At 37.1% G+C, this 24018-nt stretch overlaps 4 protein-coding genes and 1 long non-coding RNA gene across 5 annotated transcripts; 1 reads left to right on the top strand and 4 right to left on the bottom strand.

Moving 5' to 3' along the window:
• Positions 1 to 1197: 1197 nt before the first annotated feature.
• Positions 1198 to 3989, bottom strand: LOC133526899 (NADH dehydrogenase [ubiquinone] 1 alpha subcomplex subunit 13). The gene is made up of 3 exons (XM_061863748.1): positions 3830 to 3989; positions 2425 to 2645; positions 1198 to 2002 (listed from the first exon to the last, which is right to left on the bottom strand). The coding sequence occupies exons 1-3, from the start codon at positions 3927 to 3929 to the stop codon at positions 1865 to 1867; spliced, it is 459 nt and encodes a 152-aa protein (XP_061719732.1). The 5' UTR covers positions 3930 to 3989; the 3' UTR covers positions 1198 to 1864.
• Positions 3990 to 4248: 259 nt separating this feature from the next.
• LOC133527185 (uncharacterized) lies at positions 4249 to 16990 on the top strand. The gene is made up of 4 exons (XM_061864083.1): positions 4249 to 4595; positions 14719 to 14888; positions 15935 to 16015; positions 16825 to 16990. The coding sequence occupies exons 1-4, from the start codon at positions 4334 to 4336 to the stop codon at positions 16906 to 16908; spliced, it is 597 nt and encodes a 198-aa protein (XP_061720067.1). The 5' UTR covers positions 4249 to 4333; the 3' UTR covers positions 16909 to 16990.
• On the bottom strand, positions 4738 to 9141 carry LOC133527183 (uncharacterized). Its single transcript, XM_061864080.1, has 2 exons — positions 5829 to 9141; positions 4738 to 5042 (listed from the first exon to the last, which is right to left on the bottom strand). Exon 1 carries the CDS (start codon positions 9088 to 9090, stop codon positions 5932 to 5934), a length of 3159 nt encoding a protein of 1052 aa, XP_061720064.1. The 5' UTR covers positions 9091 to 9141; the 3' UTR covers positions 4738 to 5042; positions 5829 to 5931.
• Positions 11982 to 14536, bottom strand: LOC133527188 (uncharacterized). The gene is made up of 3 exons (XR_009800835.1): positions 14448 to 14536; positions 12558 to 12742; positions 11982 to 12182 (listed from the first exon to the last, which is right to left on the bottom strand). It is a non-coding gene; the product is annotated as an uncharacterized LOC133527188 (long non-coding RNA).
• Positions 16979 to 23953, bottom strand: LOC133527187 (V-type proton ATPase subunit D-like). The gene is made up of 6 exons (XM_061864084.1): positions 22491 to 23953; positions 21993 to 22129; positions 20588 to 20826; positions 19456 to 19537; positions 19051 to 19180; positions 16979 to 17720 (listed from the first exon to the last, which is right to left on the bottom strand). Exons 1-6 carry the CDS (start codon positions 22624 to 22626, stop codon positions 17569 to 17571), a joined length of 876 nt encoding a protein of 291 aa, XP_061720068.1. The 5' UTR covers positions 22627 to 23953; the 3' UTR covers positions 16979 to 17568.
• Positions 23954 to 24018: the final 65 nt, after the last annotated feature.

Raw genomic sequence — 24018 nt, 5'->3', positions numbered from 1 at the left:
TATATAATTATTTTTTGGTGAAGGTGACGCATTTATATCGACAAAATGACACATTATGTTTAGGTACACATAGTAAATTGTGATTTAAATTTTAGATTTGTTACAGAGAAGTCTGTAAAGTGATTAAGTGAATATTTGTTATGTTAACAGTTTTTTTTTTTTTAATTTCTACCCATTAATAAAATAAATAATTTGTTGTAAACTTCTTGTTTTTACTTGTAACGTGCCTAAGAGTTGTTTTGCGATAATTTTTTTTGCCGAAAAAATTACAATGAATAATTAGTTTTTTTTTTCATTTACAGATAAAAATTGTGAGTATGTTTTAAAACTTTAATGTCTGTCAGTAGATATGTCTAAACTATGGAAGGTAAAGGCAAGGAACAGAATCTCCATAGGCAGAACTTATGGAGTGTGGAATTAAGAGGAGTGGCATCTCTTATGGTAGAACTGTTGCAAAAGTGTCCAGCTGTCAGCTATAAATAATAGTTCTCTCCAGAGTAGCGCTAGAGTAGTTAAGAACCTAGGCGTTATTGACGGAGTGAATTGCGCTGTCTATGATTTGATTTTTTTGTTCAAGTACTCTAAGTATTGTAGCGCCACCTATTTAAAGGTTTTTGATGACACTTTTTGGTACATGGAGATTTCGTTCCTTAGCAGAACTGTTGCAAAAGTGTTCAGCTGTCAGCTATAAATAATAGTTCCAAATCTCTCCAGAGTAGCGCTAGAGTAGCTAAGAACCTAGGCGTTATTGACGGAGTGAAGTGCGCTGTCTATGATTAGATTTTTTCTCAAGTTAGTATAAGGAGATTCTATTCCTTAACTCTACCTTCCATAGTCTAAACCAAGACATAGTGGCAGCGTCGCAGCTAAAAAGGCGTTTTTCAGTAAGTTATAACAGAAACACATTTTCACAAAAATTGTCATTATCTCTAAAACAAGATCTATTTCAGGAAACTTTGTATGACATTTTAATCTCTAATTGCGGTCAAGAATACACCTTAAAATCTGTCGGGTTTAATTGGCCCACGGTGTGTCGAAATAAAATCGTCCTTATCTACTTAAGTACTTTATGCCTGTAATATACGCTTGCGAATCTCATTCAGCAATTTCCTTAACTTTTAGGTTCAAAAAAGACATTATATAATTATATATCCAAACCTTTGTAATTATATCTTATACACAAAGAATACTTCAAAAGACTGCTTATATTGATTTAATTGTAAATTAACAGCTAAAATAAAATAGTTTTAAAAACGGAAATCAGTGGCAGTCAATCTACATCAACATCCAATTCAACTAACTCCGACGCTTTCTCAGATAAAACATGGACCATGATTAAATTACATATCTTTAGAAAAGTTATACTTTTAAGCTCTGTTTTTATACCCCTAATACTAAAATGATAGTTCAATTGATCAATTTTCTATCCAATTATTCTGCTATAGTACAAATTGTGTACTCTTGACGTAACATATTGTGGGGACAGATTGGGAATACCCTCCCGCGGACGCTCCGGCTGTGGAATGAGCTCCCTGCCGAGGTTTTCTTGAGGGACAGTCAGGACTTCAAAAAAGGGTTGACAACGCACATGTATCACCCTGGGGTTGCAGGCGTTTATAGGCCATGGCCATAGCTTATGATCAGCCCGTATGCTTGTTTTTCACCGACGTGGTATAAAAAAATCAAACTGACATTTTAATACAAATAAAAATCGAAATGTCTTTATGTGCCTATTGCTCGAATAGGCATGAGATAGAGGCAGATAACGAAATTTAGATTTTCATTAGGCCCTCTGGAATATAAAAACAGAACTTAAAGGTTCACAACATGTTTTCAGTCCACAGACGCCCAAACATTGTGAACATTAGGTCATTAGCTTGATGTAGGCACGCTGGTACCACGCGATGGGGTCGGTGTGGGCGTAGTACTCGTGGAAGATGGGCTCGACGAGTGTGTCCGGGGGCAGGAGCTTGTATACCTTCTCGCCGTAGTAGGTGCCGACCTGGAATAAGACAGGTATGTTATAAATTTACATGTCAAAAATGTTCTTTGAACTACTAGAACGAACATTGTGAGTTGTCACGTTTATAGAAACGCCAAGAATGTGTACACAATCGAAATGCTTTTGAGTAAGGTTTACCTTATCGATCTATTGGCATATAAATTATGGACATGACAGTCAAGTTAAAAATCACATTAATGTGATTTAATCACATATTATACCTTCCTCATTTTCTGATGATTGAAGGTCGACTCCTATTATTTATAAGCTTTCACAAAGGTAGTCTTTTGAGGTTTTTAGGTCAAAGATTACATTAAAACTGGAGTAATTGCTAATATTCAATTCAAACTACAGTAAGAAAAAAATATTTGAGAAGAATTCAATTTATTCTGAAAGTAAAGAGCTTAGACAAGGTCACTAACCTCCCAGCCAGGCACATCCTTCATCAGCTCTGCCTCAGCATCCCTGTTCCTGCGCAACTGCTTCAAGTACTCGCGGTCACGCTCGGCGAGCAGCATGGGGTAAATAGCCATCTTGGCTGAGCGCATCTCAATCTCATGCTTCTTCACTTGCTTGTAGTTTAGGTAGTGCAGGTATAAGGCTCCTGTGGTCATGCCGATGAAGCCCGCAAACATAGCATATCCTGAAGTATTATTTGTATAATTTAATTTTTTTTGTAAGTGGCAATTTTGATATGTTAGCACAATTGGATTAGGACCAACCCTGAAATCTCTCTAAAATTAACAGAGGAAAACTATTTAGGGCTAAATAATGTGATTCAAACAATTAGACAAACAAATGTTAAACTTAAGATTCAGCAAGTATTTTCTATTATATTAAATTATATGTTCTATAAAATATTTATATAAAGTTAACCTTTGGTATGCTTAGGAGCAGATCTGCTCCATATATATTCAACCAAATTCAACTTAAACATGAAAATGTCATGGTTGCTAAATAAATGGCAAATTTTTGACAGGCGCATACAAAAGGTTACCCCCTAAATAAAATCTATGTGGTTTACCTTTGAACTAACTAAGTACAAAATTGTACAGAAAAAAGTGTAGTTGAAGCCAATGACAAGCAGTATTTGCTTACCTTTATATCCTTCTAAGGCCTTACAACAACAAAAATGAATATTGCAAGTGAAATTTAAACCCATAATGTAGCAAATAAAGTTGATTTTGATTTGTTCAAAAATCCAATGAAACAAAACAAATGTAACTCTGTTGCAATTGCAAATGCTTTCAATTTCATCAAACCTAATAAGTCCCATTCCCATGGGTTGGGAAGGTGAATAAGACAAAATTAATACTTTGAAGGTAAGTAGATGATTCTAACAATGATTTATGTAGTTACATACTTTACACGGGGATGTAAAATAGTTAAATGGAACATGGTATATTACTTTTTCAAGGTTAATTCTGATAAATCAAGAAATATTTACTTAAAATGGATAAAAATATTGATTGATAGTAGTATTCCATACTTCCATGGTTTATATTAACAGTAAGTCTCCTACATTTTTACTTAGATTGATTATTCTGAATAAGGACACAATTACAGGACAAAGTTAGAACGAAAAGAACAAGTGGCTAGCAAAAGGCTTATTGTATATGCTCTAACTTTTCTATTTTTACAATAAGTAATTTTTAATGTTTTTAACTTTACAGTAGTTCAACACTTATGTGAATATTTATTGCTGATATTACTTAAACTATATTTATTGGTGTGATAAATAGATCAAAATAACAAACTGACCTAACCTCTACTAAGTTACATAATACGATTTATTGACCAAAACAATGAAAGGTTACGAGAACTGACCGCTGAAGAATTGTTTAGCCGGGATCCTCTTGAAGGGGATGGGCTTGTAGCCCCCTGGAGGAGGCAAATCCTGTTTACGGGCCACTGCATTGCAGGACATCTTACGTTCGTTTCGTTTGACTGACCTGACTGACAGTTTCTTTGATTGACAATTTAACAAGTAAACGACAAAAGTCAAAAATCGCAACTTGACAGTGACAGCAAGACAATCTGCGTTTTGAAATTGCTTCGGCTAAAGGCTTCTACAGACGTTACAACAAATGATATGCGATTTTAGATAATTGCTGGCCAAGTAGGACTAATGAATTCAATCGATGGACCAATTGCTTCAATGTATCCTTAACCATGCCAACCAATATCGGTATCCAAAGAGCATATAATCACTACGTTTTATCGGTATCGTTTGGAGATGTCATATAGCATCAATCAATATTTCCATAGCAACGTATCTTATTTAATTTAGCGATTTCGACAATCTTTAAAAGTTAGTATTTTTTGTAAACTATGGATTCTATAGAATCAAGCAACATTGATGCCGAAGCTCAAGCTGATATCCCGGAGCCTGATATTGAGGATACTTCGTTAAAAATAAGACCCCTTGAACGGATCACGTTACACCCGAAGGTTCCCCCAGAACCATCTGCTTATGGAAAGGGAAAGGGTTACAGTCGTCCATGGATTCTGCAGGATGGCAGGGTAGCACCTGCTAAAGGCAGCGAAATGAGAAACCAATATACAGTTCCAAAAAAACCTCCACGTACTCTAGGTAAATATAAAAATAGATTAAATAGAATATATTTAAGATTTCTTTGGAGTCTTTACTCTTAATGTAAAGCCCACATACCACCGTAAGTAGTATTTATACTGAAACACACCCAACTTGTCACCAGAAATGGTGCGAAATGTACCAAAGGGGATGAATTTAATACATAAAGATTTATAATGATTAACATTGTAATCCAAGATTCCTTTAATTACTCTTGCCTTGGTTCAACAATAACTATAACCCAGTAGGATTAAATATCTGCTTCGCTTTATGATTTAGTTAATTGATTGGTTGATAGACATACTATGGCATTATTGTAATTGAGGCTTCTGTAGTATGAGAGGAATATTGTCATCCTTACCTTAATTAAGTTGGACTCGGTGTGACTCAAGATCCCCAGCGCTCCCCAACGCCAGCGGCCAACATAGACCACGTTCTACTCCAGACCTGTTTAAATATTGTTAAAATTGATTCCACTTGAATCACTAAATATTTACCTAATCAATATACATATAAGGATTGTTTACTTGAATGGTAGTCAGTATAGTCTTACTCTATATTTATTACTTATTTACTTACTTTCCAAACACTTATGGATGTGCTTTCACATGATTGCACTTTTATTTGTGCCAAGTCCGTCTGGCGAGTACAATCACCTATCGTGACTTGTACTTGTAATTTTAGACCGCCCTATCCCCTGGTACCAAAGGACATCAATCTAATTAGGTGGCCCAAAGCCTTGTTCTTATTTATTAGAGGCCCGGTACGCATGAGCTTGTTATAGGTCGGCAACCAGATCATCCGAGCATAATTCGTACAGATATCTCATGCCACCCAAAGCGATGCCATATTGGCCAAGCTCCTACGTCATGCAATCGCTGCTTGCATGTTAGTATTGCCTCAAGGTATTTTATACCTATTATTCCATTGCATACATGACTTGTATGCGTGGTTTAACACCTTAGTTTCATGTGCATGCCACACTTGCATGCCAGCTAAACAGCATTGAACAGAGTAAGCACATAGTGACAAATTGTAAAACCAAACCATTATAGAATAAATCCAAACATTGATAATTCGTTTTATTTTATCTTATGCTAAATACTTAGCTTTCTTTCACGAGCAAGAAACAGGAAATCTTGAGTCACTATCACTGATATTAACTTTTACTTGAACAAATTAGATATGCAACAACCATGATACATTTGAAAAGGAGAAAAGAGCGTCACTTACCATAGACTAAATTTCATGTTCTTTATTTTACGTTTCCGGGCTTAAGTGTTGCTGTCTATTATTTACAATCATCGCGTACTTCGCGACACTCCCCCTCTGGATCTTAATTAATGGCTGACATTAATTCTTGTGTCCATCTATGGATTCTTTCCATAGCCTGGACCGCGGCTGCTCGACGTTGATCAGTCGATACAATTTGATGATTTGACGACTCTTCATTATTTATATCAGTTTCTGACCCAGAAGGAACTTGTTCTGGAGCAATTTCCCTGTTTTGTATCAAATTTGTGCCTTCCAACAGTTCTCCTTGGTCCATTGTCAAGTCGTTTTCATTTGTCTCTTTTAATATGTGATGATCTTCCTTAGAATCGTTTGTGCAGGTAGGGACGTACGTGTTACTCTCTTTAGTCCTTAAAGGTAAGGTCTGAGGGAGATCTTCAGTGTCAAAGTATGCTGTTTTATCCTCATTTACTAGGGATTCCCTTGTAGGATCTTGGAATGATACATCCTCATCCACTTCTAGAGGATACAAATGTGCAATAGATCTTGTGAACACACTGTCCCCTACTTTTACTTTTGCAACTCTGCACAATCCATCCTTTCCTTTTATTAATTCTGAAATCTTTCCTACCTTCCATCCTTCTCTATTTTTAGCTTCACTCTTTATTTGTACTATATCTCCCACCTTTGGGTTTTTCTGAGATCTCACCCTTGCTTGTTTAGGTGAATTTCGATATCTTTCTCTGAGACTAAGTAAGTACTGGTTAATAAACATTTCTTTGTATTCATCCATTATCATGTTTCCGCGATTCCAACCTTCAATAAGTTGTTGTTTTATAAGTGAACCTGAAAGTGGTAAACTTTCTATGAGTATTTCTATACTTAAACACTTTCCTGTCGTTAGGAAATCTGCAGGTTTAAGTATGTGTTCTACATTTGATCCCACATATGTGAGGGGTCTAGTATTAATAACCGCCTCTGCTTCTTTAATTATGGTTAACAGTTGATTGTCTTCAAGCATGTGTTTTTGAAGTGTTCTCTTTAAACAGTGCTTTACAATTGCTACTAGTCTTTCATAAGCTCCACCATGCCACGGTGCGAGCTGTGGAATAAATTTCCATTTTATGTTAGTTATAAAATTTCTTTCTTCTGACAATACTTCTCCCAATAATTTAAACTGCGAGGCATTGTCAGATAATATAAGAGTCGGAGCTCCTCTTGTAGCAATGAATCTTCTAAATGCCATGAGGCATTCGTTAGTCGTCAGATCCTTGACGACTTCTAGGTGTATCGCCCTTATTACAAGACACGTAAACAGACAGATCCATCTTTTCTTTAAACCGTTTTCCGTCCTCACAATCATTGGTCCAAAATAGTCTACCCCTGTGTAAGCGAATGAAGTCGTATACTTCACCCTCTCTACCGGTAATGCAGGAGTCTTGGGTAATTCATACGGACCTCCTCCGTGTTTTACACATCTTGGACATTTACTTAATGTTTTTTGGACTCCAGTTCTACCTTGAGGTATCCAATACTTCTGACGTATAAGACTTAAAGTGTGAGGTACTCCTACATGGAGATTCTTTTCATGAGTTTCTTTTATGAGTTTTTCTGTGAATTCACATTCTTTCGGTAAGAGAATGGGATGTTTTGCGTTGAAGGATAAATCTGAATTTGTGAGACGACCGTCACATCGTAAGATTCCATTTGTGTCACAGAATAAACCTAGGTTGCGAGCTAAACTCGTTTTCTTCCCTTGCACTTCTTCCGGGAACATTGTTTGTTGTAACTGTCTTATTTCTTGTAATTGAGGATCTGAGTTTGTTACAGGATTTGATTTGGTAGGCAATGTTTTATCTTTTTGATGATTTTCTGTGTTAGACAGACCCTCCCCCAACAGAAGAGAAACTTCAATACCTGGGCTCTTGGGCCAGGCCTTTGGATCGTGTCGTAAGAAGGCAGGTCCATCCAACCACTTATTTCTCTCTTCTTTTGAAGTACTCGGTCGTGTTGCAACATCTGCTGGATTAAGTCCAGATGGAACATACTTCACGATTAGGTTTTTATTACTTCTTATCTCTTCTATTCTTCTAGATACGAACGGTTCTAACAGTTTGTCTGAATAAAACCAGCTTTTTACGATCTGACTATCGGTCCATAATATCGTTTCTGTGCTATCCATTTGCAAGAATTTGAGGACATATTTAATGAGTCTACTGCCAATTAAAACGCCTAAAAGTTCAAGTTTCGGTATTTTTAGGTTTTCTTGATTCCTGGCAGGCACAAGGCGTGATTTACCTATTACAAACTGGATGTTATCCTTTTGTACCAAGTATACTACGGCCGCGTAGGCTACTGTCGAAGAATCTGCGAAACAATGCAATTGTGCCTTTCTTTCATTAGGAATAGTCATATTTCTTGGTAGACGTATTGACTCTATTGCTTTAAGATCTTCTAGAATATTTACCCATTCTTGTCTCTTTTCATCTGATAGTGAGCTGTCCCATTTGACTTTTTCCTTCCATAATTGTTGAAGAAGTAGTTTGGCTGGTAATACTACGGGTACACTGAATCCACAAGGATCATATATTGCCGCTATAGTTTTAAGAATACCTCTTTTTGTAACTTTGTTGGTCTTAATTACTTTGGCTCTTAGATGAAGTGAGTCTTTCTTCAATTCCCAATTTAAACCTAAAGTTTTTACTATAGTTTCTGGTGCCGCATCCTGTATTTGATTTATGAAATCCTTTGAATTAGAACTCCATTCTCGAAGATTCATTGATATTTCTAAGAACTTATCTTTTGCCTCATTGTACAATTCTAAAGCTTCATCCACTGACCCCGTGCCTGTAAGTAGGTTGTCCACATATATGTTGTTAGCTAATTGTTTGGTATAATTTCCTTCAGAGGTCTGTAGATGATATTTTATGGTTGCGTTTAATAAAAATGGACTTGAGATAATTCCGAAAGGAACTCTAGTAAATCTATATTGTATGAGGTTGTCTTCAGTGACAGGTTTTTCAGAGTCCTTCACCCAGAGAAATCTAGTTACATCTCTATCATCATTATTCAATCCAATCTGTAAGAAAGCCTTTTCTACATCTGCAGTTAATCCTATATTATGACATCTAAATTGAATTAGTAATCCAGTAAGGTCTTCGAGCATCATGGGACCGGCATATAAACATTCGTTAAGACTTTTCGCATTCTTTGTTTTAGCTGAAGCATCATAGACGAGTCTAAGTGGCTTTCCAGTGGCCATTACTCCATAAAACGGTAAGTAATGTATGGGATGTTCCTTTCCTTTCTCGTTAGGAACTTCTTCGATAATTTCCTTTTAAAATTGATCACTTAGTGTCTAATCGTAAAGTGATAAAGTTTCTTTATCTAGTCTCTTAACGAGTCCCACGAGTCTTCCATACGCTAATCCGTAATTAGTTGGTAACTGTGGAGGATAATCTTTCCATGGCCAGCTGACTTGGTATCTTCCATCCTTCAATATGGTGTTTTCGTTGAAGTGCTTGATTGCTTCTTCATCTCTATTGGTGTTAGGTGAGTCGACAATTCCAATAGATTCTAGGTCCCACAAAGTCTTCATAGATGTATTATCCAACGGTGGATCAGGTTCGTTTAACTTGGTCTCATATGAAGCTTGGAAGTACGTGAGTACGGACAGTTCGTCTCCCCTTTCCTCTCTCGATCGACCAGATAGTATCCAACCAAACACAGAGTCTACTAGATAAAGATTTTCCTTTATCTCTATTTTCTCAGACAACATTAGTGATTGGTAATAGTCGTTTCCGATCAGGATGTCAATTTGATCCTCAAGTGATCCATCGTCGGCTAGAAGATACCGGTCTCGATGTCTCCATTCCGAGAAATCTTTATTAAAAGTGGATATGTCACGAGTGATAGTAGGCACGATATTTGCGTATATTAATTTCATTTTATTTGTTTTTGTTTGTAAATAGAGTCTAGCCAATGGACTTTCTAATTCATACGGTTGTTCCCCGGCAAAGGTGAATACCGTAAGACATTGTTTTTCTTCTGGTTCCAGATTAAGTTTTCTAGCTACCTTTTGTAAAATATAACTTCTCATGCTACTACAATCCAAAAGTACACGACATTTAATGACTGTATTGTTCCTTCCTATGGCATTAACAATAGCTGTCTGCAGAACAGTAGGTGAATCGTCGTTGATATGTAATGAGGTGGTAGTCTCTTTCTTAAGTTGTTCCTTTGTAGGACACAGCGCTCGGTTGTGTTGTCCTTTCATCCCACAATGCGGACAAACTCTTGTTTTGTTTTTACACGTCCTTGCACCGTGGCCTAAACCTAAACATACATAACAGCGATTATTTAATTTTGACTTTCTAAGTGGTATGGTTTTGACATTGGTACATTCGTCATTGAAGTGATCTCCACCACAAAATATACATGAGATCTTCCTTTTCTTTTTAATGGGTGCAGATTGGTTTTCTTCTTCTTTGAACTTTCGTTTATTGTTATATATCTTACTAAAGGCAGTCACAGTTGGTTTGAACCTCTTATGGTTGATTTTGTTAGCATCTGGTTTCCTTGACTTGGGTTTTCTTTTGTTTTTTGACTCTTGTATGAGAAGGGTTTCTGTTGTGTAATTTTTATCTTTGCTGTTGTCTTCCATGCAAGTTCTTTTAGCATCTTCTCTGGCTGTTAGCACTACCTGCAGTTCTCTCCTTAATTCCTCTATGGATTCATCCTTTAATTTCAATTTCAACTCGTATATAATATCTTCGGGGAATTTCTCCATAATTAGGAATCTCAGGTGATTGTGTTCAGTATTTTCTCCTAAGGAGTTTAATATTCTAAGGTGCCGATCAATATCGTCTAACGTTTTCCTACATTCGTCCTGGTTCTCAGCCCTCTTTAGTTTATATAATTTTGAATAATGAGCATCAATTATCTGTGATTTTCTACCATATCGGCTGGTAAGCATAGTAACAGCTATTTTGTAATTATCATTAGTTGTTTCCAATCCATCTAAAATGGTCTTCGCATCTCCTTTCAAAGATGTTTTCAGATAAAGGAGCTTGTCTACATCTTTCAGATCCCTTTGATCAATATTCGAGTTAAATTGATCCCAAAACTGTGTCCACTGAAGAACATTCCCATCAAATGTTGGCAAATGAAGCTCGGGCAACTTTCCTCTATTGGTAGGATGACTTGAGGTGGATGAAGAACCAGACTTGTCTCGTTTTGATTGTATAAGCGCGTTCAATTCAGCTAGTGCTTCTTCACCATTTAATTGCTCTGTCGTCAGAATAGATATTTCATCAGCATTCGGATTAGTAGCTGTATTAAAATATTGGTAAAGCTCCGTGTTAAATCGGTTTATCACGGCTTGTAATTTTGCTGGAACAATCTTGGCTTGTTCTTCCTCCTCATCACTCCACGACTTCAGAGTACAAAGGACCTTGGAACTGTTGGACAGGTTTTTTATTCCAGATACAAATTTATTTAGTCTCTCCAAATATATTTCTTCCATTTTTTATTTTTCAGCAGTATTGTTGTGCAATAATCCTGAAATTATTATCTTTGACTATAATAGACTGTAAATAAATTCTATATTGACTACAAAGGAGTCCCATCAACACAATTTATTGGTAAGTGACTTTTATGTAAAGGCTGTTAAATATAATTAGTCTGTGTATTGATTGTGAATTTTATTCAATCAACTCGCTTCATACCATTCTCTGATAAATGGTAAACAAAGTTTGTGAAATACTTGGTCGTAGCTCAACACTGTTACTCTTGCTTAGCAAAGTTTTATTAAAGTTCACATGCAAGTCCCACACATAGTTCGACCTAGTCTATAAACAGCACTAATTCCCGAACTTGGGTAACACTTCTCACTAAATGTTACTTTTCATTTGACTTGGATGTGACACTACCGTGCCCCTTTTGGCAATTTGCTTACAACAGCAAGAAACTTCAAGAGCATATTTTGGTTCTTATTTATTCAACAAAGATAGTCACAATCAAACACAAACCGCTAAATTCTTTCTAACTTGTTATCATTCAGGTTTAATTGTAATAAACCTTGTTTACTACTAAATGTAATGACTTATTTGCTTAAGTCTTTAATTTGTATATAATTTATATATCATACAATAATCTCATTAAAAAAGGCTTTAACTTGTCCCCTTTTAATACACCAGGGGTTCTAAACTTACATTTACATACCTTGTCATTAATTGAACCTAGTTTCTTTTATTAGATTTTCTTCAAATACTACAGCAATGCATTCTCTCCACCACTGGGCAATGATGTTGATATGTAGTATGTAATTTCCTCTTAAAGCATCTATGAAGTTACCTTGATGATAAATGATACATTTAATATATTAATTCAATGTAATTAACCAGATAATTTTTATTGTTTCGGGTAACAACTTGTATTTCTCAACTATTGTCAAAGTAGCTTAAGATATGTACTTAAAACTTGGAAAAGGCGCAATATATCTTTCACTATAATTTCTACTTGATACGGATTGTAAAACGAACTTCCATCTATACATGCTTTACTAAATGCATTGTAGAATCTACTAGTGATAATAACAAATCGTTATGTATTTAGTTATTATGGAAACATTTCGATAAAGTATGGAAACTTTACAAACAACGCACAAAGTGATTTGCTTGACGGCGTAAAAACACAAAATGGTGAGAATCCATTCCAATCCATTCTTACCTGACGATATAATGAATTATTTCCTTTAATATTTGATTTGTGAGCACTTTCCAATTATGAAACACTGGATTTCTCAAGCAATTTGATAATTAACAACAGGATTCGAAGTTGTTTGTCGATAGCCGCGTTTATGAAACCTGTTTGTACTTGTCACTACTGTCAATGTCACTGCATACTTGTAATTTCTGTGGAACGAAATACGTTTCCGTTTTGTACTTACTCTTTCGAATTATACGTTTTTATTCATTCAAATCTCATTTTTAATTCATTTTTATTAAATTACTTCAAAATGATGATGCAATAAATAATTATATACAAATCGTGTTCACAACGCCATCTGTGGTGGAATAGCTGTCTCATTTCAAATGAGGTGTCACCTGTCGAGGAGCGGTTGAACTACTTGTAAGTTTACCTTGCGTTATACAAGCTCGACAAATTAAGTTTTGTATGATAATTAAAGGAAGGGGTTCTACGAAATAAATAAAGTATAACCACATATATTTATTAGACTTGCTGCACGTCTGCTTTCCTTTTCGTAAATTATCCTGAAACAATGTTTTATTCACCTATCGATTTCCGATACAGATGTCAGGTTTGCTTGTTCCTCCACAGATGTCGCTACCACGAACCATATTTCAGATTTATTTGGTAAATTTATCTTATTAAATGTCCTGTTTTTCAAGATAGGATGACCACATTCACCATACGGAAGCCTCTTATTATATCCTTTGTGTAGCAAATATGAGCTATGATATATATTTGTTAATTTATTCCAGCAACTGTCACCAATTTTATGTACCAAAGGGGATGAATTTAATACATAAAGATTTATAATGATTAACATTGTAATCCAAGATTCCTTTAATTACTCTTGCCTTGGTTCAACAATAACTATAACCCAGTAGGATTAAATATCTGCTTCGCTTTATGATTTAGTTAATTGATTGGTTGATAGACATACTATGGCATTATTGTAATTGAGGCTTCTGTAGTATGAGAGGAATATTGTCATCCTTACCTTAATTAAGTTGGACTCGGTGTGACTCAAGATCCCCAGCGCTCCCCAACGCCAGCGGCCAACATAGACCACGTTCTACTCCAGACCTGTTTAAATATTGTTAAAATTGATTCCACTTGAATCACTAAATATTTACCTAATCAATATACATATAAGGATTGTTTACTTGAATGGTAGTCAGTATAGTCTTACTCTATATTTATTACTTATTTACTTACTTTCCAAACACTTATGGATGTGCTTTCACATGATTGCACTTTTATTTGTGCCAAGTCCGTCTGGCGAGTACAATCACCTATCGTGACTTGTACTTGTAATTTTAGACCGCCCTATCCCCTGGTACCAAAGGACATCAATCTAATTAGGTGGCCCAAAGCCTTGTTCTTATTTATTAGAGGCCCGGTACGCATGAGCTTGTTATAGGTCGGCAACCAGATCATCCGAGCATAATTCGTACAGATATCTCATGCCACCCAAAGCGATGCCATATTGGCCAAGCTCCTACGTCATGCAATCGCTGCTTGCATGTTAGTATTGCCTCAAGGTATTTTATACCTATTATTCCATTGCATACATGACTTGTATGCGTGGTTTAACACCTTAGTTTCATGTGCATGCCACACTTGCATGCCAGCTAAACAGCATTGAACAGAGTAAGCACATAGTGACAAATTGTAAAACCAAACCATTATAGAATAAATCCAAACATTGATAATTCGTTTTATTTTATCTTATGCTAAATACTTAGCTTTCTTTCACGAGCAAGAAACAGGAAATCTTGAGTCACTATCACTGATATTAACTTTTACTTGAACAAATTAGATATGCAACAACCATGATACATTTGAAAAGGAGAAAAGAGCGTCACTTACCATAGACTAAATTTCATGTTCTTTATTTTACGTTTCCGGGCTTAAGTGTTGCTGTCTATTATTTACAATCATCGCGTACTTCGCGACACGAAATTCAAATTTTCTATGGGAAGTAACATCTTCGCGCCTACATTTGTTAAATTTGCCGCCTTTTTCTACTGACAAGGTCGCTGAGCCAGATTATACTTACATAGAGGTGGCTATGCATTGTTAAGTTATTTTATTATTATTTTCCTTTTAAAACTGGCATAAACTTCTTCTTTTCCCATAGGTATTCGAAAGCAAATGTTAAAAGACTTTTTCTGGGAGCAAATGTTAGAGGAAGTTGTAGATGAATTGAAAACAACTACTCCTGTCACCGAGTACTGCACCGAATACGAGGCCAACTATGTGAAGGATGATTTCGAGCCTCGTAACTTAGAAATCCCTCTGGACAAAAACGTAAGATCTAAAGCAATAATATAGTGCTCGAATCTCAGCCTTAGACGGGATAGCATAAGGTACTCTTTTGATATTGCTTATGTCCATGGGTGACGATGACCGCTATTAATTCCCATTATAGTAAACACCCCTATAATGGAACAGGCACCAGTAATGGGATGATGTAGATAAATCCTGTAAAACAAGTATTTCCCATCAGTTTTTAATCGCTGGCAACATTTTACCATAAACAAGAGCCAAAGAGCTGCTTAAATTTAATTTTTCATTGACATTTGTTAGTTTGAAAATGAATGGCGCCATACATTCCATGACTGGAGCAAAAAACCAGTTTTAATTGGTTAATATTGTTAATAATATTGAAACCAATTGCAGTAGCTTTCATTAAATGCATAGAAAACATAGAGGATGAATTGGACATACAAATTTAAAAGCGTAAAGCGGTAGGTATTTTACTGGTGTCGGTGAAATATTGAAAATACTCCAAATTTTCTATTAAATGTCCCATGATTGGTGCCGTTAACATAGACGGATCATTTCTTTGTTAGCTAACATTACATAAAAACCGGCCAAGAGCGAGTCGGACTCACGGCAAAAAAATATGTTTGTTGTATGAGAAGCCCCCCTTAAATATTTATTTTAGTCTGCTGTTAGTATTTCTTGTAATAATATGTAGAAATTTATTAAATGTATCATAATCTGTAGAAATTTCAACTGGCTAACTATCACGGTTCATGAGATACAGACGGACGGACAGCGAAGTCTCAGTAATAGTGTCCCGTTTGACCCAAAATAGGGTTCCGTAACCCAAAGGGGGTACGAAACCCTAAAAAACAGGTCTGTTCATTAACTACAGTAAGTACCTAAACAATCTTTTACTAGTCCAACCATACGCAATATCGCTTATACACTTTATTGGTTGTCCACGATAACAACACGATTTATTGTCATGGTCACAACGAAAACAAGGGAATAATGTAAGATATTGTACGCACTCGCTTTTATACCGTCCATGGTGTTATCAGCTTGAACCATAATCTTGTTTACAGATGCACCTAAAGTATCCCCTGTATGGAACGGGGTCTAGTGCTGTTACTTTCTACAGTGAGACAACCCAGAAGACAGGACCTGTAAGTATACTTTATGAGTTACCTGAGTTTAAGAAGCTCAAACATTGAACGTTCTAGGCAGAAAGTATTATTGTTTTTTTTTTAATATTACCTATGAACTACTACGTTGCCACCTTGTAGTCATGTCTGGGTGTAGTGATTAACAGATCGCAAAAAGACTAATGTCACTCATAAAATTGATCTGCAGTAGAAACAATCTTTAACTTTACGTTTAGAGGTATTGTTTATACACACTCTTATTGTATTTTTTGTTAACAATATTATACAAACAAAAATGGAATAAAGTCCGAATTTATTTCACAAAAAATATAATATTTTTTAATTCTAATGACCTCAGGATTACGCTGTTAAAATCTCTCGGATTCCTCACGGGCACCCTGTATAACTATGAAATATGGCATAGATTGATCTAATTTGTTAGAAGCTTTTAAGACTTAAATGCTCCAAACCTGATAGACAAACCTTCAAAGATTAAGACGTTTTGACATTACTAATTTGAGGCTTATACAGAAGAGGCTTTAAGGTTCAAGGCTTCTAGACTCAGCAGTCGCGACTCGAGTCTCGTAGTTTACGCCTCGAAGCTTAAATTCACAACACTAGCTATAAGACAAAAACGGTAACGCTGAATTCGCGGCTGCACGGTTAAGTTATTTAGGGAAAATTATTTCCCCATATAGTCAGATTATATGATAGCTACGCCCAGCAATGGCCTAGCACAAGTGGCAACTTGCCAGGTAACGCAATCTATATAGCTATATAGATGGCGTTCAGTTGAAGCGTTTTAATTTAATTCCTCTGTGTTTTTCTAGGGTGAAATTCTGGAAAAGTTCAGAAGATGTCAGTATTTTACCAAGCCCATGGAAGAGAGGTTGGATAACGGTTGGGTTTTATAGTACTTTAGTTGTGTATCTTTTTCAAACTTTTATGATATCCAAAATTTATAACATGAATAAAACTAGCTGAAATAAATACAAATTATATTTGTTTTTCTCCACAAAATATAATTAATTAAACTGGATTATAATGTGACTACCTAATTTATTAATAAATAAATTACAAAGAATATTAATTAGTTGAAAATTAAACAACATTCAAGCTTGTCTGTTCTGTCAGTTACGTAGGGCGACGCAATTGCGCCTCAAGATTCCGCTCCGGACACTAAGCTGAGAAAAGACAAAGACATATGTTGTTTCCTAGTCCCTCTTAGCAGTAAGATAGCAGAAGTGTCCGAAAATTTAATTACCCCTTAAGTCTGAAAAAGCGGCTACATCTTGGACGCTAAGAACATAAAGAATAATCAATGTCGTGATGAGTAAGTAGTCCTTCGCTTTCAATGCTTCATGCTTAATTACTGATCATAGATTACTGATGGATCGGAATGTTTCCAAAATTGCGAAATTTTCTCATTGAAGAATTCCGAAATTGTATGCGAATAAAAATTTCCCGTTTCCAAAATGAAAATTTCCGATAACATCTTGAAACTTTTCGAAACACGTACATTTGTATGCTTCAATGCTTTGAGTGATATTCTTGTATGTTCAAAGTGAAAACTGTTAAAAGAGGAGATCCTCATCGTCCCATCCCGCGGGCTGGCAGACTGGTTTAGAGAAGTCTTCGATGGAATCTGTGGATGGCAGCGACTTGCAGGCGCAGATGATGCTCGTGAGGCACTCGATGGAGCGGATACGGGCTGCAGAACGGACATCTGGAAAATAAAAGATTTTTAACAAAAAAAGGTTATATCTAACGTCAAGGACGTCTGGAACTGATTACTTTTATTTGAGTTGAGGGTTTGCTAGAAACTCAACGAAGTTCGTTGTTTTATTAAGAAGTTCCTGAGGCTATCAGTAGGCAACCTGATTATATTATGACATGCATTTTCGCGTTATGTCGACCAAAATAACTGACTGTACCATCATCATGTAAACGCGTCCTAAACTGTTCTATTTTAAAATGCATTAAGCGCGTTTCAGTCTATGGCGCCAATTACATCCACACTTCCCGATAACGGGCCCGAAATTAGTCCCGATTTTGGGCCTGATAATCGTTTTCCGTTTTACGGAATACACATCGTTAATGTGTATTCCACATCGTTAACAATATTTGAAATGTAAAAAAATACTATTGTCTCTAATTGCCTAAATTATTCAATGTTTGACATTTTTGTATATGAACCATCTTTTTACATTTCAAATATTGTAAACAATGTCCAGAGGGCCTACCGCGAACTACATTCGACGTGTTGCGTCCCTGTTACACTTACGTGCGAATTTACAAGTGCGACAGAGAGGCAACACGTCGCACGTGGTTCGCGGTAGGCCCTCTGATATTTGGTAAAACGGAAAAATATTCTTTCTCGGGCCCGAAAGCTGGTCTGATAAAGTGTGGATGTAATTGGCACTTATAGGTCCCTGCAGTTACTTCGCGCCTTCGCAAGCCCTGTTTTCCCATTATAGCCGTGTAATAAGAGACTCTTATTAAGAGTTGGGGCACTTAAGAGAGTACAGAGAGGGTTAAATAGGGAGAAGCAGGTTACAAGAGAAATTGAACCTGGGAAAAGGAGTCGTCTAAAGAGTTTTAACGTTCAGAGATTCTTTACGATTTGAGGGTATAAGTATAAAAAAGTTGCTGATATAACTCCTGAAATTAACCTTTTGAACGCCAAGAACACCTAAAGGCGTTGTAAGTAGTCGTGCCCACAGCGCCATGGACAACTATAAGTACGCTGTCCAAGTAAACTACACACTTTCAAGGTTTACATTAGCTCTTTTGCGCTCGTGATCTTGGCGTTTAAATAACGTTTTTGTTTACGACGTAAAGCGTTCAAAGGGTTAAGATGCTTATAATATTTTTCAAACCACAGATACGGCGACAGCTGTCATCTCCATACAATTTTGCGTGCTAAGATCATAAATTATATCACCTTACCCACGCTGTTAAAAAAATATTATAAGTAACTACTACCTACAACTATACTGAGCTACTAAATAAACTACTTTCCGCCTCCATTACCTGCTAATAATAAATCCGCCTACCAATTTCACCACCTTCTCCGCCTGCAGCATTGTCCCCATTTTGCGAGTCTTCGAGACGCATTGTCGCCAGAGCTTTGGCTCGAATCTTCTTGGCTTTCACCATCTTTAGCCTGTGCATCTCCTCTCTTTCCTGATTAAAATACGATGAAGAACTATTATAACTTAGTTCTTATTTCAAAATATTGCAGTGGCAAACAAGCACATAATCCACTCTAGCGCTGAGCAAGCACCAAAGCAAGCAAGCGGGGCAGATTTATTTGAATATAGTAGAATAAGATAAAATAATTAAGGATGTTCAGGATTTAGGTTTTCCTAATACAGCTGTCTAGCAGTTTAAATAATAACGAGCATTCAAAGACAACGTGAAATAAGAATGATTCGATTGTATTTAGAATAATGTCTTACCCGCTCCGCTAGTTCCACTTGAATGTATTTCATTGTGTTCGATAGCTTTGGCATAATGACCTTCTCTATGCCGTTCACTTTTCTGTAAAAACATTTGGACCATTCTTGACGTTTAAGATTTCTACAGACGTTGCTTGCGATTTTAAATAATTGCTGGCTAAGTAGGAGCAACTAATGCAATTAATCGACCAAATGCCGCAATGTACGAGTACATATTATTGAATCGCATGCGATTATCGGTAACGTTTGTACAGTCTGGCAAACCAAATTTGTCAGTAAATAAGAACAAAAAAGACTATACTCATCCCTTTCTTTTGGGTGCTAGTACAAACGTAAGATTAAGACTTGCTTTATTCGATAAAAGCTATTTATCGAATAAAGCAATGATTTCCAATAGTCTTATAAACCTGGCAACACTTACCGGCTAGCGTGGGGGATTTTCGGTAAAAGTCAAGGTGTTACCAGATTTAATTACTACACAGTGGTTAACAATGGGCCATGCCAAGCCACTGATATGGCCGACTGTACGAACACCACAGGCTACGCTACGCCACACGATTCCTTTGAAGTGTCAAAAAAACCGACAACTTTCCGATTGCGCACCACGTTAGACAACTGATGGCCAGTCGGGCAGTCGTCCGACATTGTATAACATTGCCCCCTGCATAATGGCTTGTCATGGACTATCTTTGAGCACTGTGACATTAGACCCTTGAAAGTTTCGTTTTTCACGTGTAGTAAAGCTTTAGTAAACTATAAAATCGATGGTAAAATAAAGCTGAGCTGATGCTCCTGCCTATGCTACGTATCAAGGCCAGTCTAGACAAGAGATGATCAAATCGACCGACTCAATCAGAAAATAAATTTGCGCGAGTCTCCAATTTATTTACCAATTTTAGATTTATGGTGATATTATAGCGCTCTAAATTAAAAAAATGCACCGTACCACAATTTTGTCGGTATAATCGGTCATCATCTTAAAGTGAATTCGGCGAGCCAAACACGTTACCACCTGATTTCATCAGATTGGCGAAAAATTGTTTCCTTCTGGACTGGCTTTTATGAAAACAATTGGTGTATGTAGTTAGGCTTGCGTCCAGTCGATCCACGGCCTTAATAGATAAGTATATACCTTAACGTCGATCTAATCGCATTGTCCAACAATATACACGTATTGCGCAGCGACGCGAACTTGATCAGAATATGGACGGCCTCGCGAAAGGCTCTTTTGGCCTCCCCGGTGCGGTGCCCGCCGGCCCCCAGGCCTGCGTAGCGGAGCGCGTCGCTGGCCCCCAGCTCTTCGATAGCGTGGAGGGTCACGGTTGAGACACCGGAGATGTTTTCTGGTATGCGTTTGACACGGATTTGTGCCTAGGCAGAAATAAAGATTCATTGGTTTTACCATTTACTTAAACCAAACACGCAGAACTTTTCTTAACAGCCAATTACTAGATAATTACTTACTTGAGGATAAATTTAGCCCTACTATGAATAATAAAAACGGCCAAGAGCATGTCGGGCCACGCTCAGTGTAGGGTTCCTTAGTTACTCTTCCGTCACAATAAGCTAAACTGGAGCTTAAAGTATAGTAAATCTTAACCAAGGGATGAAATGGTATCTTTCACCCGAGTTAAACAAATAGGCAAATTTGCATAATCAGTACCTAATTAAAGTAAGTCTTTTTACTATGAAGGGGAAACTTTTTGCGATAACTCAAAAACAGCTAAACTGATCATGTCCGCTTAGTTTTCATTTAATGTATTTCTTAAGCTCTACTTCCATGATTTTTTTCATATTTTTTGGACCTATGGTTCAAAAGTTAGAGGGGGGGGGGGGGGGGGGGCCACACATTTTTTTTCTTTCGGAGCGATTATCTCCGAATATATTCACTTTATCAAAAAATGTTTTGAAAGACCTTTTCAACGATACCCCACACTGTAGGGTTGAAGCAAAAAATAAATTCACCCCCAATTTACGTGTAGGGGAGGTACCCTAAAAAATAATTAAATTTTTATATTTTATTGTACGACTTTGTCGGCTTTATTGATTTATATATCCATGCCAAATTTCAGCTTTCTAGCACTAACGACCACGGAGCAAAGCCTCGGACAGACAGACGGACATGGCGAAACTATAAGGGTTCCTAGTTGACTACGGAACCCTAAAAAGCATTGACTGTCTTGGTATAGCGGCGTAACTGTTAACTACTGTTGTCCTAATTAAGCGCTCTGTAAATAGGGGCACAAATGTTAGAATGAAATGCCAGCCATGTAGAGTTCAGCAATATGACAGCTGGACCTTGTAGGTCTTGGTCTAAAGATTGACACAGCGTAGTAAAAATTGCGTCTCATTTCTTTAGAACGCAGGCCGTAGCACTGTACGAGTTGGTCTAGGTATACAGCGAGATTAACATTTGTCCAACTGAAATCAAGGTCTACGCAATATAGTTTCTTAACCCGTGAAACGTTGGCTTTTCTTCAGTCACAACATCTAGCATACCTTATTGAAGAACTATAAGTAATTCAACAGCAACGTACCTCCTCAATATTCTCAAGCACCAATGCATTAGACTCTCCATTAGTGAACTTCACCGCTGCCAACGATATGTAAGCCTCTTTAAGAGTATGGCCTAGAACCGCTTGGGTGATCGATAAGTCTGACGCCGTCTGTCGACCTAAAGTAGAGTGTTCTCTTAACAAAACTCGACTCTGGTTTAAGAATTTGTGTTTTAGAAAATCAGTTTTTTGAGGTAGAGTCTCCTTTTTGGAGTGTGGCTTAGATGGACTAGAGTTCTACAATAAACTCCTTAAAGTTTGGTTCTACAAGATTCTAAGGGACGCAACGGTGCGATGGTCAAATAACATTGCCTTTTGGGCATCTTGTTCATAAAACAATTGAAATTGTCAGCGTGGAGAAAAGGGGCCTCGCGAAGTTACAAAAAATTCGTCGAAATATTTTTTGGCAAGTTTAAAGACCCAAGAGTCTAAAAAGAATATAAAGACGGAAGGACTCTTGGAGTCGAGTACCCCGATTACCTTTAAGCCTCAGAGCTTCGGCCTTCCGCTTCAGTAGCTGGTAGCCTCGATTCACCAGCTCTTGCTGGCGTTTGATCTCTCGCAGCATGAACTGCGATGCCGTGGCGGGGTAGCGGTCCGTCGTGTTCATGCTCATTTTGGTAGAAATATTTGGTTTTACGAACTGTAACAGTTATTTTACAAAGGGAATAAAATAAATATCATTCACCTACAATGTCATTGTGACAGTTTGATTAGAAGAAGCAAAGAGAATATAATCAAAACAATGGAGCGCGCGGTCTGTAGCGTAGCCCTTTACCATTTTATTTACAGCTCACGAACTAGAAGATGGAACATATAATATATGTATAGTTGGGCCCAGGACTGTCTCATTTGAACCTATACTGTCTTTGTATTACGCTAGTACTTATACTCAGTGGCGTAGCTAAGGGGGGGCGGCGGGGGCGGTCCGCTGCCACTTATGCTGCGGCCACATTATCGGGATTCGGCGAATGTTCGACTTGTCGCGACAAGTATAGCCACGTAGTTCGCTGTGGCGCGAATCATTTGGGCGAACTCGAACTGTGTTAGGGGTCCCATCGGTTTCTTGCCACACATCAAAGGAATTTTATCGCGACAAAGTTCGTGCAAGTGGCTACACTTCAAGAGTTCACGCTTCCTCCATCTTGCCGCCAGATCCACATTGACCGATCTAGTTCGCCCGAAGCTTTTATCGCGACAATATGTGGCCATGTAGTTCGTGTTCGTTGTACCGCGAAGTTTTTGTCGCGACAACGCGCCACGAATCTTCGCCCTATAATGTGGCCGTAGCATTATAAAAATTCGTAAAACTGTGGCAGATTGCACAGCTAATAATATGCTTGACGTACCTGTGAGGAACTCGAGAGATTTTGAAAGTATATTCCAGATCATTTTAAAGACTAAAATGTTCTAAAGCTTTTTTAGAATTCGTCTAGTTTCAGAGTTGAAATATACTATACTTACACCCAAAACAAAGGGATGAGTATAATTTTCCTGGTTCTTACTTCTTACTGACTGACAAGTTCTGTATGCCAGAGTCTAATTTGCGATCACCACACATATAGGTGTTTTTAGGGTTCCGTAGTTTCTTACTTAATCCAGAGCGCTTATGTTTGAGCGATGCACGTTTATGACCTGAAAATGGGCTGCTGTTGCACAAAAAGGTATACCTATAGTGTAACCATGGACTACATGAAACTCGGTTGTTCTGGTCAGGACGTAGCATGTCGAAAGTAAAAATATATATTAAGTATATACGGTGGTGATCACGCACTCTTCGTAAATTCACCGAAATCCTCTAGTCTGAGTATGATAATGATCCTAACCAATTTTTTTGTCAACTTTTTCGATAACGTTTTTCGTAGCTCTATAACAGCACAACCAAGGTTTGAACCCACGATTTTTTGCCACCACACACATATGAAAGGTTAATGCTGCGTCCTTGTTACCTTGGTAAGCCATTGTTAACTAAGAATTCGCAGTCAAACCTTAATGCAACGCCATAACG

This window comes from Cydia pomonella, chromosome 17 (assembly GCF_033807575.1).
Source record: "Cydia pomonella isolate Wapato2018A chromosome 17, ilCydPomo1, whole genome shotgun sequence".
Classification (NCBI taxonomy): Eukaryota; Metazoa; Arthropoda; class Insecta; order Lepidoptera; family Tortricidae; genus Cydia; species Cydia pomonella.
Note: the sequence above shows the minus strand (reverse complement) of the source record. Positions and strands in the feature narration are given on the sequence as shown.

Coding starts and splice junctions, on each gene's coding strand:
- LOC133526899 (XM_061863748.1), bottom strand. CDS start 3,929: ATGTCCTGCAATGCAGTGGCCCGTAAACAGGATTTGCCTCCTCCAGGG. Junction 2,646..3,829: donor GGCTAAACAATTCTTCAGCG/GTCAGTTCTCGT, acceptor ATAATACTTCAG/GATATGCTATGTTTGCGGGC. Junction 2,003..2,424: donor AGGATGTGCCTGGCTGGGAG/GTTAGTGACCTT, acceptor GTCTTATTCCAG/GTCGGCACCTACTACGGCGA.
- LOC133527185 (XM_061864083.1), top strand. CDS start 4,334: ATGGATTCTATAGAATCAAGCAACATTGATGCCGAAGCTCAAGCTGAT. Junction 14,889..15,934: donor AAATCCCTCTGGACAAAAAC/GTAAGATCTAAA, acceptor TCTTGTTTACAG/ATGCACCTAAAGTATCCCCT. Junction 16,016..16,824: donor CAACCCAGAAGACAGGACCT/GTAAGTATACTT, acceptor GTGTTTTTCTAG/GGTGAAATTCTGGAAAAGTT.
- LOC133527183 (XM_061864080.1), bottom strand. CDS start 9,090: ATGGCCACTGGAAAGCCACTTAGACTCGTCTATGATGCTTCAGCTAAA.
- LOC133527187 (XM_061864084.1), bottom strand. CDS start 22,626: ATGAGCATGAACACGACGGACCGCTACCCCGCCACGGCATCGCAGTTC. Junction 20,827..21,992: donor TGCTTGAGAATATTGAGGAG/GTACGTTGCTGT, acceptor ATTTCTGCCTAG/GCACAAATCCGTGTCAAACG. Junction 19,181..19,455: donor AAGTGGAACTAGCGGAGCGG/GTAAGACATTAT, acceptor TATTTTAATCAG/GAAAGAGAGGAGATGCACAG.